The sequence below is a fragment of the Schistocerca cancellata genome, chromosome 3, assembly GCF_023864275.1.
Source record: "Schistocerca cancellata isolate TAMUIC-IGC-003103 chromosome 3, iqSchCanc2.1, whole genome shotgun sequence".
NCBI classification, from domain to species: Eukaryota; Metazoa; Arthropoda; class Insecta; order Orthoptera; family Acrididae; genus Schistocerca; species Schistocerca cancellata.
The window spans coordinates 579,370,575-579,386,364 of record NC_064628.1 but is presented as its reverse complement, the minus strand read 5'-3'; the positions used below and the strand labels follow the sequence as shown (position 1 = coordinate 579,386,364).

The 15,790-nt window shown below is 43.0% G+C and overlaps 2 protein-coding genes across 4 annotated transcripts in view; one reads left to right on the top strand and one right to left on the bottom strand.

The window, feature by feature from the left end:
• Positions 1–167, bottom strand: part of LOC126175435 (mitochondrial amidoxime reducing component 2) — a 147,332-nt gene extending 147,165 nt beyond the window's left edge. The window contains exon 1 of the mRNA XM_049922236.1: positions 16–167. The gene's annotated coding sequence lies outside the window, so the exon portion shown is untranslated. The remainder of the gene's footprint in view (positions 1–15) is intronic.
• A 443-nt stretch (positions 168–610) lies between these two features.
• Positions 611–15,790, top strand: part of LOC126175434 (transcription factor IIIA-like) — a 101,841-nt gene continuing 86,661 nt past the window's right edge. Inside the window, exons 1-5 of one of the 3 annotated variants that reach the window (XM_049922234.1) lie at positions 611–987; positions 1,600–1,933; positions 3,357–3,469; positions 3,543–3,716; positions 4,665–4,819. In XM_049922234.1, coding sequence (XP_049778191.1) covers positions 1,700–1,933; positions 3,357–3,469; positions 3,543–3,716; positions 4,665–4,819 — 676 coding nt within the window. In that variant the 5' untranslated portion in view covers positions 611–987; positions 1,600–1,699. The remainder of the gene's footprint in view (positions 988–1,599; positions 1,934–3,356; positions 3,470–3,542; positions 3,717–4,664; positions 4,820–15,790) is intronic. The other 2 variants (XR_007535564.1, XR_007535565.1) reach the window with 2 other exon arrangements.

Here is a 15,790-nt window from a genome sequence, read left to right as displayed (position 1 = left end):
CATTGTAATACTCACCTTCCTAGGATATTCAAAACCGGAACAACCTCACTCGTTCAATGTAAAACGAAAATAAGACGCTCTTAGTTTGTTGCGACGATAATATGAAGCAGATACCCACTACGCTGGTCAAAATATTAGCTTACGAAGTTCCGAGTCAACAACTCTACAACTTCCTTTTTTTAAAAAATATATAGGAAGTCATTACTTTTACAGGAAAAAATAATCTCGACACTGTAAATGCTATCCTCAAGTTATATACTTTCATACTTCCAAATAAATTAGTTTATATTGAAAATATTAAGGCATATTATATACCCACAAGTATACCTAAAATACTTGCATTTTAACATTATTCGAAAATGCATTCTATTTAACCACAGTAAATTATTGCTTTACTTTTCTTGGTGTTCGTGTTAAGTATGTGTGTAATGTTGGCAGCAGTCGAGGACGGCCGAAATAACTCCCCGAAATAACATCGCAGTCCGCTCACGGAAGACTCGCACCTTCAATTTGCTCTTCCGTCATTGGCTAGAATAGTCTCTAATCTCTATCCTTACTTGTCCTTCACAAGAATCACAACTAGTCGCCATCTTGTTTTAGTAAGACGCTGACGCAGGGTGCCAACTTTAGTGGACCCTCATCCGTTCCGTAAATTCCGTATTATGTGTACCACTGTGAAAGTGTGAAGCACACGGCAAAGAGTGCTTTCCATTCAACATTTGTTCTATATTTTGCAGTATTTGCTTAATAATTTGGGTAAAATTTTACTTACTACTCTGGCGGCGTAGTGTTGTGATGTTGGCAACGACCCTGTCAGGAAGTAAATAATTAATGTTGTTCCTTGTCTGTGGTTGACGGTTTGTTGTATGACTGTATGTTCTCCTGTCCGCTGGGTAAATTAATTATCATCGTAAAGCGAACATTTCATAACAAAATAATCCATTAATGTAAACGTCACATAATTCCCAGAATGAAACCACCGTTGCCGTAAGTAGAATTTAACAATAATATACTGCAGGAAATATATTTAAAAGATTATAAGTATTTGAAGGGAACCCTAAAAGTGTGGAACGAGTTTATTAACTTATTAATTTTGATACTCATGAAGTAGTGTTACACGCCTTGTTTACCCGAGTTTTAATTGGAATTCTACACACGCGTTGAGAGCACTTCGCATGTAGAAAATATCGATATGGAACAATTGAGAGGTTTCGTAACATCACTAATTCATTTTTAGCCCCACGTATAGAAGAAATATCTTCGGGCTGTAATTTGTCGTAAGTAACAGTACAGGCAAAAATAGTTTCTGCAGTTACTCTAGCTGTGGAAACTGGTGTACCTTCGGATGAAGGATAAAATTTCTCTCACATTTGTTTTGAAATTGTCGTTTTTATGGGTGTCTTATTCCATTAAAACTGTTTGAGTAACATTACATCGAATAACATGATGTATACAAATATCTGAGAGTATGTTCCTTCTAAGTGTCAAGAAAGTTTAAGCTTCGCAACTCCTGACATTCCATTACATTATGTGCATGGAAGATTGTGTGTGCTTATTAAATGCTTAATGTACTGTAATAAACAATTGCCTCATTTTCAGGAAGCCTGAATTTTTCTGAAGATAATGTATTATTGAGATAAACGAGAAACTAGTAGTTTTTTGTGATACTTTCCCTTTCTGGGTTCATTTCGTAAATTCAATGGGTCACAGCTCAGAATCGGGCGAAACATCCGCCACAGAGACAGGAGACAATGTGGATTACACTGATGCTAAAGGGTATGATACTAGTGCGTTTGTGAAGGTAGTAGTGTCAGACTCTGAAGATGACTCAAGTCCTACAAAAAAACAGCACACTTGCCACTATCCTGGGTGCAACAAAGAGTTCAGTAGGCCATGGCGCCTGGCTGCCCACCTGTCTACGCATACTGGGGAGGTAGGTACTAAATTATTTTGCTGCAAATACAATTTCATGTAGACTATGCAGTTTGAGTCGTTATTTTATTTAGCAAATAATGATTTACAAATGTTCTGTGTGTCCTTAGTTAAATTGTGCAACCTGAAGGTCTATTGAATGTAGGCTTCCTGAAAAACAAAGTAAACACCAATACAGGACAGAAGACTGAAATAATTACCATCCTTTGGGGAAAAAGTTAATTCCTTGTGCGCAGAGAAAAGTAATGCTGAGAACTTGGTTGTGGCCACTTGTTAGTGTAAAAAACACTATTCTGTCCATTGAAGAATTCAGGATTGCTGCACTAAATTTACCAGATAGTGTTGAATAATTTGCTGCTGTTGGTTTTCATTCTGGGCACAATAAAAGTATACCATTGCATGACTTATTAGTTACGGTTACCTGATATTTTATCGAATACCACCACTATTACTTGGACTTCCTATTTCAATCATGCGTGGAATTCATAGTGCTTCATAGAGTACATATGTAGATATACTGTTATTACATATAATTTCTTAACTAGTGGTTTTCTGTGTGTCCTTTTAAGCTGTGTGACAAGTTTTGATTAGCCCTTCATTAGTTTTTTCCTTGAATGCTGCTGAATAAGCAACTGGAAGTACCCAGAGTGTGCCATTAGTCACAGTTAGTGACAAAAGACTTCATCAAATATATTTGTGAATATACACGAAAACTTTGTGACTGGCCAAAACTCATACATTGTCAGAGGATAAAGAGGAATATTCCATGGTAGATGTCAACTTTGACCAGTAATGTTGGAAACGTGCAACAAATCTCATAAACACGGGGTGACTGTAATGTGATATCTGTGGTATCAGTCTTGTCACAACAATCAGGTTTTTTACTTCCATATTCATTTGCTTCATCAGCTATTACCAAACTGAAAATACACACCAAAAAGTGACATCGCAGCAGGCCTTAGCATTACGTCACTGGTCAAAGCCAATGACTAGTATCGAATATGGTCCTCTAGGCCTATGTTGGCCACGTGGCATTTGTAGTAATTGCAATTAACATGGTGCAGAAATTAAATGATTCCATTCCAGCCCCCCCCCCCCCCTGCCGCGACCCTCAACTCCAGATTTGCAGAATGTGGGTGAGAGGCATGAAAATTTCAATTTTGCAGACATTATAATGAAAATTTTACCTTTGGTTTATTTAAAAGAGCAGACATGTACATGTATCTTCTTCGTTACTGAGCAGAGTAACTGAATTTGTAAACATACTGGAAACACAGGTAAAAAATTGGCACTCACCACGAATGTAGAAGGTACTTTCTGGTTACCCTTTTGTGGCAAAAATAGTGGCATTTTTACTCATTGCATTGTGATATTCTGTTAAGTTGGTTATTTAAAATGATATTAATTGTGAAATTATTTCACAGCTTCCATACAAATGCAGTTTTGATGGTTGTGACAAAGCATACACTACTAACAGCCATCTCAGGAGGCACATAGCGAACACCCATCAGCGCAAAGAACTAGAAATTTTGTTCAGGTAATTGGAGTTTCAGGATATATTCCTGCTGTTGTAATATTGCTGTATAACAAAAGTCACTGTGGTGTTGCAGATGCCCATTCCCAGGATGTGAGGCTAAGATGAAAAGCCAATGGAACATAAACAAGCATTTCAAGTCAAAACATGAACCAAAAGCTTTTAAATGCACTGTGTGTGTGGAGAGTTTCCGGAAGCACAGTCAGCTTAAAGCACATATGTATGAGCACACTGGTGTGCCACCTATTCAGTTAGTACCAATTTTCTAGCCATTCATATGCATTCTAGTTTAGTTACTAGTTACACTGTAAAGGGTTTAAGTTTCTTTTCCATTTTTCCACATTTAACCATGTATTTCACATTAAACTGTTACATTGTGAGATTAGGTGGATAAACTAGATTTATTTAAATTCAGATTTTTTTAGTAATCTATCCAAATGGACACAAAGGTGTGAGATGTTTTACAGGAATTTTTGATAATGAATGTTTCATATTTCTCTTCTTATAATTTTCATTCTTCTACTGGAATATGGATGCACATGTTCTTAGGAAATGTAAAGAATAAAAAAAAGGCAGATACTTGGTGAAAAGTCAGGTGGTGGTGGTGATGGTGGTGGTGGTGGTGGTGGTGGTGGTGGTGGTGTCATTGGGCAAAGTTGATATTAGTTCTTGATGAGGTTTGACAAGGAAGTGTCATGACATGTAATGGATTCTACATGAGATAATTAAATGTGAAAATTTGTCAGATTGAGTTGTGTTTTGTAATTGTTATATTTTATTTTTTCCTCTACCAGTGGTAGAAAGGTAATTCTGCACTCTTTGATATCACTGAAGCCATGGAACCCTGGACTACAGTAAAGTTCCCTATTCCATTGGCCCCAGTGCCAGTCAGCTCACGGTTTTACTCTTGATTTCTTGTTAGTTAACAGGTTGAAATTATTGTAGTGTTATGTGACCAATGTCCGTTTTTTTGTGCCGCTTGAAAACTTATATGCTTCAACTCCTAGTGAGGAAAATCAGATTACAGAGGTATGAAATTTATTATTTATTCCATCATTTAGACCACTGAATGTAATAAAGAAAGATGCACGAATACTTCCAGAAGTTATTGATTTTTCTATAATTTTGCTAATAAGCAAGCATTTCATTCTTTTATGTTCTGTTTGTATACGTTTTAAATCGACACTGGTCCTTACAGATGCACGATATGTAATGCAGGATTTCTGAAAATTGGGGATCTCAACAGGCACATGCGATGTCATAAACAACACACATGTTCCAATGGTGAATGTAGGCAGGTTTTTGAAACATGGACACAACTTCGAAAACATGTGGCACTTGAGCACCCAAAAGGTATGCAAATGTTTTATGTAAAAACAGAGCAATTCTGATCAGAATTTTTAGTCTAATCAGTTTAGAAAGGAATGTTATTCCACAGTTGTAGATTCAGTTGTTCATAATGTGCAAGCAGGTCTTCTCATTACATTGTAATTCCAGTGTCTCTATCCTTTTTCCATGTTTGTTCCAGTTGTTTATCTTGATAAATTGTAAAATTTCTGAAGGATTAAAACCTGAAAATGTTATTACTCTTGTCTATGAAATGTTATGATAGTGAAACTCTCACATCAGTTATGCTCACCGAGTTCTAGATAATGAAGCCAAATATAGTCTTCTTTTTCAAACAGATCGTATCATTCTGTCAAATGGACAACATCATTCAGTCTTAATTGCATTTTATTGTGCCATAATTTAGGAGTAAAAGTAATAAATAGCCAAATTGTGTGTGTGTGTGTGTGTGTGTGTGTGTGTGTGTGTGTGTGTTTTAAGTCCAGAGAACTCTGAAGTCTTGATGTCAACTGCTTGGAGAATGGCCAGGTAGCATCCCGTAAAGCTGTCCAGTGAAAGAGTGCCAGGAAAGCTTGGCAGTGGCATATGCCTCGGCTGTCCAGTGAAAAAGTGCCAGGAAAGCTTGGCAGTGGCATATGCCTCGGCTGTCCAGTGAAAAAGTGCCAGGAAAGCTTGGCAGTGGCTTATGCCTCGTGTAGGCGAGACAGTGCCGACAACAACAGTGCTACATGCGGCAAGCATAGTGCCATGTGGTACTGTTGCGGCTGCTGGAAGTGTGGTGTTCCACCCCACATTCATGTTACTGGTGTATGGGAAGGGCAGCAACTTTTGGTAAACCGCTGTGTTGTTGGTGGGTGGGGCATAGCCAAAGCACAAGGTACAGTATCCCTTTTTATTGATGAGGAGATGGTGGAGAAATAGTGCTGTGTGACCTGCAGCTGTGAAGTAGGCAGCAGCTGAGAATACTGCGACCATTCTTCTTCCCCAAAGAAGAGATGACAGAGCCATCACAAAGAGAGTAGTGCTTTCTGTCGAGAAAAGGCATCCCAGAGCAGGATGGCAGACCCAGGTATGGGTACAAGCAACAGCAGAAGCCTGGTACTGGAGGCAGGGCCAGTGGTTAGTGGCACAGAGGCAGCCACAAAGAGGGAAAGGGGGGAGGGGTGTGTCTGCTCAAAGAAGCACCATAAGGTATCGTGGTCAAGAAGGAGCAGCAAAGCTTCCAAGACTGCAGAACAAGAATTCTGGGTGAGTTCAGCTGGTGTCCCGTGGAGTTTTTCCTTATGAGAAAAGGCAGGCATTCTATGCAGAGCAGAAGGTCCTTGATGCCACAGGAAACAGTCAGAAATGGAGACTTCCTGGAGAGCAACCAGTTCTGGGTGGTGCAGTGTGGGGTCCTGTAATTTACACGACATGTACTGTGAAGTTGCCTGTCAGAGAAGAAAGCAAGAGCTTGACGTGAGTGTGACCTACACACAGAGGGGAAGAGTCCTGGGAGAGGGAGGAAGGTACCAAGGGTGTGGACTGAGCATCAACAACGGGCAGGAAGGTAGGCGTAATCTCTCAGCAGGGGACGTGCTGAGATCAGCGGAGTGACACAACCCTCAAACGGAGGAGAGTTCACGGACTGATCAGGTGCTGAGAGCACAGGAAGTAAAAGAGAGGGTCTGAAGGAGGGGGCGTAAAGGTGGGCTGGGGGTCCTGAAGCTGGGGGACCTGGGAGTAGAGCTGGCAAGGGTGTTGGAGCCCGAGCAGTCAGTGCAGGAGGTGGAACTGCTGACGGCAGAGGAGCTGGAGGAAGGCAGGAGACAAGCCCTTGGACGAGTGCTATGGAATGCAGAGGTCTTTAAGTGTTACGTCCATGCGAGAAAGGCAGCACAAGAATCCAAGGCATTGTTGAAGTTGTGATGAGGTGGAGGCTGCTTCATCCATGCCTGGGCCAGGGCAGTGTCGGGAACAGTTGAGCTGTTGTCGAAGAAGAGTGGAAACACACTGTATGGGTCTTTCACTTAGGCTATAAAAATTGCATATTGCCAACAATATATCACGATAATGTTGTCTGACAACATTGTGGCCACACAAATTGCAGTTATGTGTGCTCTAACATTACAACTGCCCACACACAGCAGTGTTTGTGGTGCCACATTTTTGGTGGAGAAGTAATTACAAATGGCTACACTATTGCCAGAAAATGGACAAATAGAAGGATGAGACCTGGTGGAAGTAGGAGTGGCTGTACTGCTTTCAAATGACACAAGAAATAAAGTTATAAATATCAAGAGAAATTGGGCTTTGTAGATACGTCGTTTTTTCCAGTAAGTGGAATGCTGTTGATAATTTAACTGATGTATTGATGCTGTTCTGGAATCCTACCAGACTGTTGAAAAATTATTTTGAATTATTTATACAAGTAACTGGCCCAAGAAATGCTAAAACTACTAAAAATATAAGGCGGGGTATACCAATTACAACCTGACTGGCGATAAAGCTCTGGTTTTTAGCTGCTGGCGATACATACAAAAGTTTTTTGTACTACATCAAAGTTAACTATTCATCAGTAAACCTCTTCGAATGGTTAGCATATTGGACTCACATTCGGGAGAACAGTGGTTCAAACATGCGCCGAGCTGTTCTGATTTGGGTTTTCTGTGATTTCCCTAAATTGCATAAGGCAAATGCCGGGATGGTTCCTTTGAAAGGGTGCTGCTGCTTTCCATCAGCATCCTTGCATAATGCAAGTTAGTGCTCTGACTCTAATAACCTCATTGTTGACGGGACGTTAAAACACCAGTCTCCTCCTCCTCCCCCCTCCTCCCCCCTCCTCCCCTCCTACAAGCCTTGTGATATCAAGAGTACATAATGCTTTGGTAAAAGTACTTCATCAAGAAAAGTTGCATTCCCCCTCAGCACACCCCACAGGTAATACCATCAATTCCTACTTCAGATATGCCTCAATATTGTATGAAACTTACAGAGTGTATACAACCTGGAAGATCCAGGGAAATCCTGGGAATTTTTTTATCTGGGAGAAATCTGGGAAAAACCCAGGAATTTTGCAGAATACCAGGATTTTTTTTATATAGTTTTCAGTGAAATTTTTGTAATTTTAACTGCTAAGAAATAATACTCTAAAAAAGGATATTACTGTGTACCGCTACTGGAGCAATAAAACGTTAATGAGAGAAAAAAGCTGAAGTTGGAAAGGTAATGTGCCATGTACAACAAAACAATGTGCTCATACTAGCATCTGCCAGCAGCAAAATGTGTCAAAGGCTTTAGGAAGACTATGCAATGCTTCATAACAACAAATTGCCTCCGATGAGTGTGACAGGCCTGAGTTAGAACAGGGTTAGAATAGGCCCCGAGGTATTCCTGCCTTTATGTGATGGTCCCCTGTAGGGTTTGACCTCCATTTTTCAAAATTTTCGTGAAGATGGAGCCAATTGGCAAAAGGTGCCTTCCATGGTGCACCTTATCCATCGTACATTGAGATCTTTTGCCTACTTTCTCATCGTGGTATTGCAGTCCCTCTCATCCTCCATCCTTTGAATGAGGACACCTTCTTGGGTGTGATTTCCTCCACTTGCTATGCAGTGTCGTTTTCTGTGCCAGCGATGACCATTAAATTCTTTGCACCGTATATTCAGCACTGTAGCCAGTCCGTTGTGGTGGGGCCGCCATGTACCCTGTTGGTTGTAGCCCCTTGACTACACAGGGATAGCTCTGCTGATGCATGCACCGTTAACTCCCCACATATGCCAAGGAGTAGATGCCTGTGACCCTGGAGCATCGGGATTCCCAGCAATAGCCATCCTGCCAGGAGGCCTTTGCTGCAGCTGCGTGGCGCTTGTGGGGAGGGCCCCTGGTTGGAGTGGGTGGCATCAGGTGGGATGACGTGCGATAAAGCATACCACGTCATCACTTGCTGGTGATGAAATGCCAGCAGTCTCTTAAGTGTTCCAAGTCTCAGTACAATGCAAGGAAAATGATCCTAAATCATTCCCCTCCCTGGCCACACCGTTGGAGGAATGCCAGTCTAAGGATGGCAGCGAGCCTTATCTGCCCCAGTACATCGTATATACAAGAGCTGAAGGGGACTCCTTTGTCTCAATGAAGCCTCAGATTTTTGTGGAGCATTTAGATGACAAGTTTGGGGAGGTGGAGGGCTTGTCCAAATTATGGCCAGGGTCAGTCTTGATAAAAAGGCATCCTCTGCCCAGTCACGAGCATTACTCTCGTGTGGCAAGCTAGGGGATGTTTCCATTACCATCAAGCCTCATGAGAGCTTAAATATGGTCCAGGGTATTATATTCCACAGGGACCTTCTTTTGCAGTCTGACGAGCTGCACGCCAACTTAGAAAGACAAGAAGTTCATTTTGTCCGGCGCGTTCATCGGGGTCCAAGAGATAATGAGGTTGCCACCAGTGCCTTAATGTTGGCCTTCGAGGGTGACACTTTTCCTGAGAAGGTCAAAGTGATGGTCCACTGCTGTGATGTCAAGCCATATATCCCTCCCCCAATGTGATGCTTTAAGTGCTGGAAGTTTGGCTATGTGTCTTCCCAGTGTACTTACAGCATCACGTGTCGAGATTGTGAATGCCCATCCCCTCCCAATCCTCCATGTGCCCCACCTCTGATCTGTTTCAACTGTGGAGAGCATCATTCCCCTTGCTCACCAGACTGCAGTATTTTACAGCGAGAAACGAAAATCATGAAATAAGACCATGGCCTGACTGACTTACACTGAGGCCAGAGGAAATTTGAGTGCCTACATCCTGTGGCTATGACATTCTCTTATGCTGCCGCTACGAGAACAGTTGTAGCCCTGTCAGTTCTGCGAGTTCCAGTCAGCTCTCAGAGCTGGAAGACTACACCTGCCCCCTAGGTGATGGGGGGCACTTCCCTACCTGCTGCTCCTGTACCACCCACCTCAGGAGCACTAGCCCCCCCCCCCCCCCAACCATCGGGGACACCAGTCCCCATTTCTCGGCCAGAAAAGCATAAGTTTTCTTCGGCTCCTCTTGCTAGTAAGGGGTCCCTTGGGTCACTCCCTTCCCAGGTTGCTGCTAGTGGGAAAGATGACACCCGCCAGTGGCTGAAGTGCCCAAAAGCAGCTGGTCGTACAGCTTCACGATCATCCTCAGTCCCGGAGACTGAATCAGTGAAGCCCTTCAAGCCAGAGAAGCCCATGGATCAGCAAGAGAAATCCAGAAAGAAGACCCCCAAGACCAAGAGAATTGCGGTGGCACCCACACCACCACTGCCTACAAGCTCTGCGTCTGAGGATGAAGTGAAGATTCTGGCATCTACTGAGGATCTAGATCTCACCCGACCATCAGACATAATGGATGTAGCTTGTTCAGAAAATAAGTTGGTGACCATGAGGTGTAGACTGCCTCATTGAGTGTTTCATGCCTTCCAAGTCTCACCATCACATCATCTTCCACTGGAATTGTGGCGGTTTTTTCCACCACCTGGCTGAGCTACAGCAACTGTTCAGCTTAACACCTGCTCTCTGCATTGCCCTCCGTGAAACCTGGTTCCCGACAGTGCAGACCCATGCCCTTTGCGGCTACAGGGGATATTACAAGAACCGTAGCAAAAATAATAGTGTGTCAGGTGGAGTTTGTGTGTATGTCCTGAACTCTTTATGTTGTGAACCTGTGCCCATTCGAGCTGCTCTTGAAGCTGTGGCTGTCAGGATATGGACGACGCAGGAAATAACTGTGTGCAATGTATATCTCCCTCCAAATGGTGCGGTACCCTTGAACATATTGGCTGCACTTATTGATTAACTTCCTAAACCTTTCTTACTTTTGGGAGGTGATAATGCCCATAACCCCCTTGTGGGGTAGCACCATGCTTATTGACCATGGCAGAGATGTAAATTTACTGTTCCAACTCGACCTCTGAATCTTAAATACTGAGGCCGCCACACATTTCAGTGTGGTTCATGGTAGTTACTCGGTCATTGATTTATCAATTTGCATCCCAGGACTTCTCCCATCTATCCCTGGACAGCACATGACGCCCCGTGTGGTAGTGACTACTTCCCTATCTTCCTGTCACTCCCCCGGCACAATGCCCACAGACACCATCCCAGATGGGCTTTAAACAAGGCAGACTGGGAATCTTTCACCTCTGCTGTCACCGTTGAATCTCCCCCACATGGTGCCATCCATGTTGAGATTGAGCAAGTCACTTTAACGCTAATTTCTGCAGCGGAAAACTCGGTCCCCCGTTATGTAGGGTGCCCCATGGTGAAAGACAGTCCCATGGTGGTCGCTGGATATCAGAGACAATTAAAGAGTGTCAGTGAGCATTGCAGCGACATAAGTGGCACCCTTCCCTCGAGCACCTAATGGCATTTAGGCAGATCTGTGCCCACGTTCACCTGCTTATAAAACGACGGAAACAGGTGTATTGGGAGAAGTGAATGTCGACCATTGAGTGCCATACGTCACCTTCTCAAGTCTGGACAAAGGTCAGATGTCTTTTTGGGTACCAGACCCCAACAGATGTCCCTGGCAATAATATCAATGGTGTGCTCTCTTCCGACGCAAACGTGATTGTCGAGCACTTCTCTGAGCACTATGCTTGAGCCTCTGCGTCGGTGAACTACCTTCCAGCCTTTCGCACCCTCAGACGGCAGATGGAAAGGAAAGTCCTCTCCTTCAATACATGCCGTAGTGAACCCTATAATGCCCCATTTATAGAGTGGGAGCTCCTCAGCACCATTGCATATTGTGCCGACAAAACTCCTGGGCCGGACGGATCCACAGTCAGATGATTAAACATCTCTCATCTGACTGCAAGCAGTATCTCCTCATTTTCAACCAGATCTGGTGCGATGGTGTCTTTCCATTGCAATGGCTGTAGAGCACCATCATTCCAGTGTTAAAACCCGCTATAAATTCGCTTGATGTGGATAGCTATTGGCCCATCAGCCTCGCCAACGTTCTCTGTAAGCTGCTGGAAGATACGGTGTGTCGGCAGTTTGGATGGAGTCATGTGGCCTACTGGCTCCGTGTCAGGGCAGCTTCCGCCAGGGTTGCTCTACCACTGACAATCTTGTTTCCCTTGAGTCTGCCATCTGAACAGCCTTTTATACCTGGTTGCCATCTTTTTTGATTTACGAAGAGTGTATGGCAAGACCTGGCGACATCATATCCTTGCCACATTATATGAGTGAGATCTTCGAGGCCTGCTCCCAATTTTTATCCAAGACTTCCTGTTGCTCCATACTTTCCGTGTCCAAATTGGTGCCTCCCATAGTTCCCCCATATTCAGGAGAATGGTGTTCTCCAGGGCTCCCTATTGAGTGTATCTCTATTTTTAGTGGCCATTAATGGTCTAACAGCAGCTGTAGGGCCGTCAGCGTCTCCTTCTCTTTATGCGGATGACTTCTGCGTTTCATATTGCTCCTCAGTACTGGAGTTTCTTAGTCCTTCCCTCTACTTGAGGTCCATCCATGTACACCTCCATGGTGTACACCTCGTCCAAAGCTTCGTCTGGACCTTTTGCATGGCCGTAAGGACTCTTGTTATCCCCGCTACTATCTGCTGTCATTTCGTCTCTATTATTGACATGTTCTGGGGCCCTGAAATTGTTTACAGTGACGAGTCGATGGCCGATGGTAATGTTGGCTTCTCATATGTCCAGATAGGCCATATTGAACAGCATTCCTTGCATGCTGGCTGCGGTATTCTCACTGCAGAGCTTGTGGCCATATCTCGTGCACTTCAGTACTTCCGTTTCTTCTCTGTTCGGACTCCCTGAGCAGCTTACAAGCTATCGACCCGTGCTACCCTCGCCATCCTTTGGTAGTGATAATCCAGTCATTTAGTGGTGGTTGTGTGGACTCCAGGACACGTTGGAATCCCAGGAAATATGCTTGCTGACAGGCTGGCCAAACAGGCTATGCAGAAGCCACTCCTGGGGATCGGCATCTCTGAAACTGACCTGCGCTCTGTCTTATGCCGCAAGGTTTTTTGGCTTTCAGAGATGGAGTGACATAACAGTATACACAACAAACTCAGTGTCTTTCCTGCGGGCTTTTCGCAGGGAATTGGTTGTCCTTTGTCGGCTCTGCATTGACCATACGTGGCTCACACATGGTTACCTCCTCCGTTGCGAAGACCCACCTCATTGTTGCTGTGGCTCCCAAATGACGGTCGTTGTCCTCTTTCTGGACAGCCCAGTTTTAGCCACTCTGCGGCGGACTTTAACTTTCCCAGCTCCCTACCTGCGGTGTTGGGCGACAATGCCTCAACAGCAGCTTTAGTTTTACGTTTTATTCGTGGGGGTGGGTTTTATCATTTGGTCTGAGTTTTGGCGCATGTCCTTTGTCCCTCTGTGTTCTCCACCGTAGGGCTTTTAGGGTGGAGGTTTTAATGTGTTGCAGATTGGCTGGCTTCTCCTTTTTTATTCTCATGGTCAGCCAGCCATGGTAATCTGCTTTCTTGTTTTTAATCTCTTCTCCCAGTTTCTTGCACCTGTCTGTGGTTTTCTTGTCCTGTTTTGTCCATTGTAGTGTTTGCTGTCCTTTTGTCTGTCTTCTGGTTCCTCCTTTCTCCTGTTATTGTGCCATACGTCTTCTTTGTTTTCTTCTTTCCCCATGGGTAATTCTTCTACTGGGAACAAGGGTCTAATGGCCTCGCAGTTTGGACCCTCCTCCCCATTTTAAACCAGCCAACTAACATCACAACTGTTTACATTAGATTCATTGTAAGCAGTTGGAAGCGGGTGCATGGGCTTGCGCATGTGCGGTTGAGTCGCGCATGTGTAGTACCTTCTCCCGCTACTGGATACAAAAGAGTGGCTGTTAGCTGAATAAGCAGTAGCAGCACGCAGTAAGATGCTACCCAGAAAAATTTTACTGGCGCACGCAAGCTGCCATATTCACTGGGAGCAAACCAGGATATCTGCCCGGGCGGCAATTTCAGCGAAGAATTAATTGCCTAGTAGAACAATGAAGTTATCTTAGTCAATTCGCTAAAGGAATTTGGCTTTTATTAATGTTTTCTGCTAAGGCAGTCAATGTATTTGAAACAAAGTGTTTAATTCCACACTATTGGCTAGTTTCAACTGTTCGCTGCATTTCAAAAGGGCATGGTTTCATCTTCTAGCACATATGACATTATGCCATAATAAAGTACCAAAAATGACATAATACGGTACTGGTACTACAAGAAAATTTAGAACCGAATCTGGACATATGAATGGGCACTTTAAGCCGAATTATGCATGTTAGTATGGTTCACGAAATTCCGATGCTCTTGGAGAATCCTCTGATGTCTTGTTTCTTTTACGACATAATGTAAGATCTTTTAATGTTTTACACGTACAAACATACGGGCTTCCTGCGTCATCGTAGCTGCGCAAGCATGGTGATGCCTGTTATCTGGCGCTCTCTGGCAACTGCTGAAACAAACCTCTTTCTAACTCATCGCAGCAAAATATTGCGAATGATTGATTGAAAAGTGTTACTTTCAAAGTAAATTTCCTTTTACACAAGATGAACTACATGTGAGAATGTGCAATGAATTTCTAAACTCGCAGAGCGTTTGACTCTAATTCAAAAATCAATTCTTTGAGAACAACCATTCATAAAATTTCGAGCCCAGTTGATCAGACATTTATGTAATTATTAGAAATTTTACTGGCACATTCGTGTGATGTATCTTAAAGTGTAGTATGCGCAAAAAAGATCAACATTATACTTGAAAGTTTAGCTTCTCTTGCAGTTTATTAATTGCCAAGACCAATATTATAAATTTTTAGACAACACGGTTGAATGGAGATAAACAGCAATTAATTTACTTATAATCAGTTATTCAAAATGACTGCCATAATCGCATTATGTATTTTGCCGCCAACCGGTTTCAACCCGCAATGGGGTCATCTTCAGGGCAATTTACACCATTGGTCGCTCGCTGGAGTCGTCACCCTGCTTGTGCACGGTTGGTAACTATGATAGTTATGAAACAAGTTGGCGGGAAAATAAATAATGCAATTGTGACTGTCATTTTGAATAATTGACCAATATTATATGTGAAAGCTTTGCTTTTCTTGTAGCAACACTATGTATATTAATCTAAACCATTAACTTTTTCTGTTTGTGTGTTCGTGCTACTTAACTGTGATAATGCTACTGGCTGACTACATCACGTGTCCTGTGCTCTGAATATCCGCTGTATCGGCTGGCAAGATCACGTCACATGAGCTATGACTGGCTTACAAAGACGCATCACAATCTTGATTTCAATGTTTCAGAAAGTAACATGCGATGTTTGGTACAATTTTAATTTATACTTTCATAATCTGAAAATGTGCAGTGTATGTTGTGCTGCACATCAAAGATCTTTCCAAAATGTTGCGTCCCCCCCCCCCCCCCCCCCTCCCTCCTGAGTTTTGTTTACGAAAGGGTTGGGAAATTGTATGCCGCCATATAAAACCATAACCATTCAGAGGATTGATAAGTTTTACTGTTCCAAGGAAAAGTATACTGTCACTTAACATGGAAAAAGTGTATTTTTAACTGGAAATCTGGGAATTTTTTTTCCTTGTCCATGTATACACCCTGAACTAACGGCATTCAAACCATGTGGATGAAGAGCCACATACACTTTTTTGCCTCACATTTGGCATAGGTTCAAAGACGTCAGAACTTTTTGTATGCTTCATCAAAGTGTGATTTCAAGCTCATCAGCAACAGCTTGCCAATTGTTTTTTCAGATTGTAATTTTTGTGTGGATTATTTTCATCTTCCCATAGCTCTGGTCAGGGATGAGCCACATTATTAAATTTGTAATTCTTTTGTTTGTCCACTTTTCCATTGCTGCACACAACGACAAAGAACTACAAAACATATGACTATATATACATGCACAAACATTCAAACAAATGTGAAACAATACTGTTTTCACTCAGGCACCTGGGTGTAATACTGTCATTGAGAGGATGGGGGAGAGAAC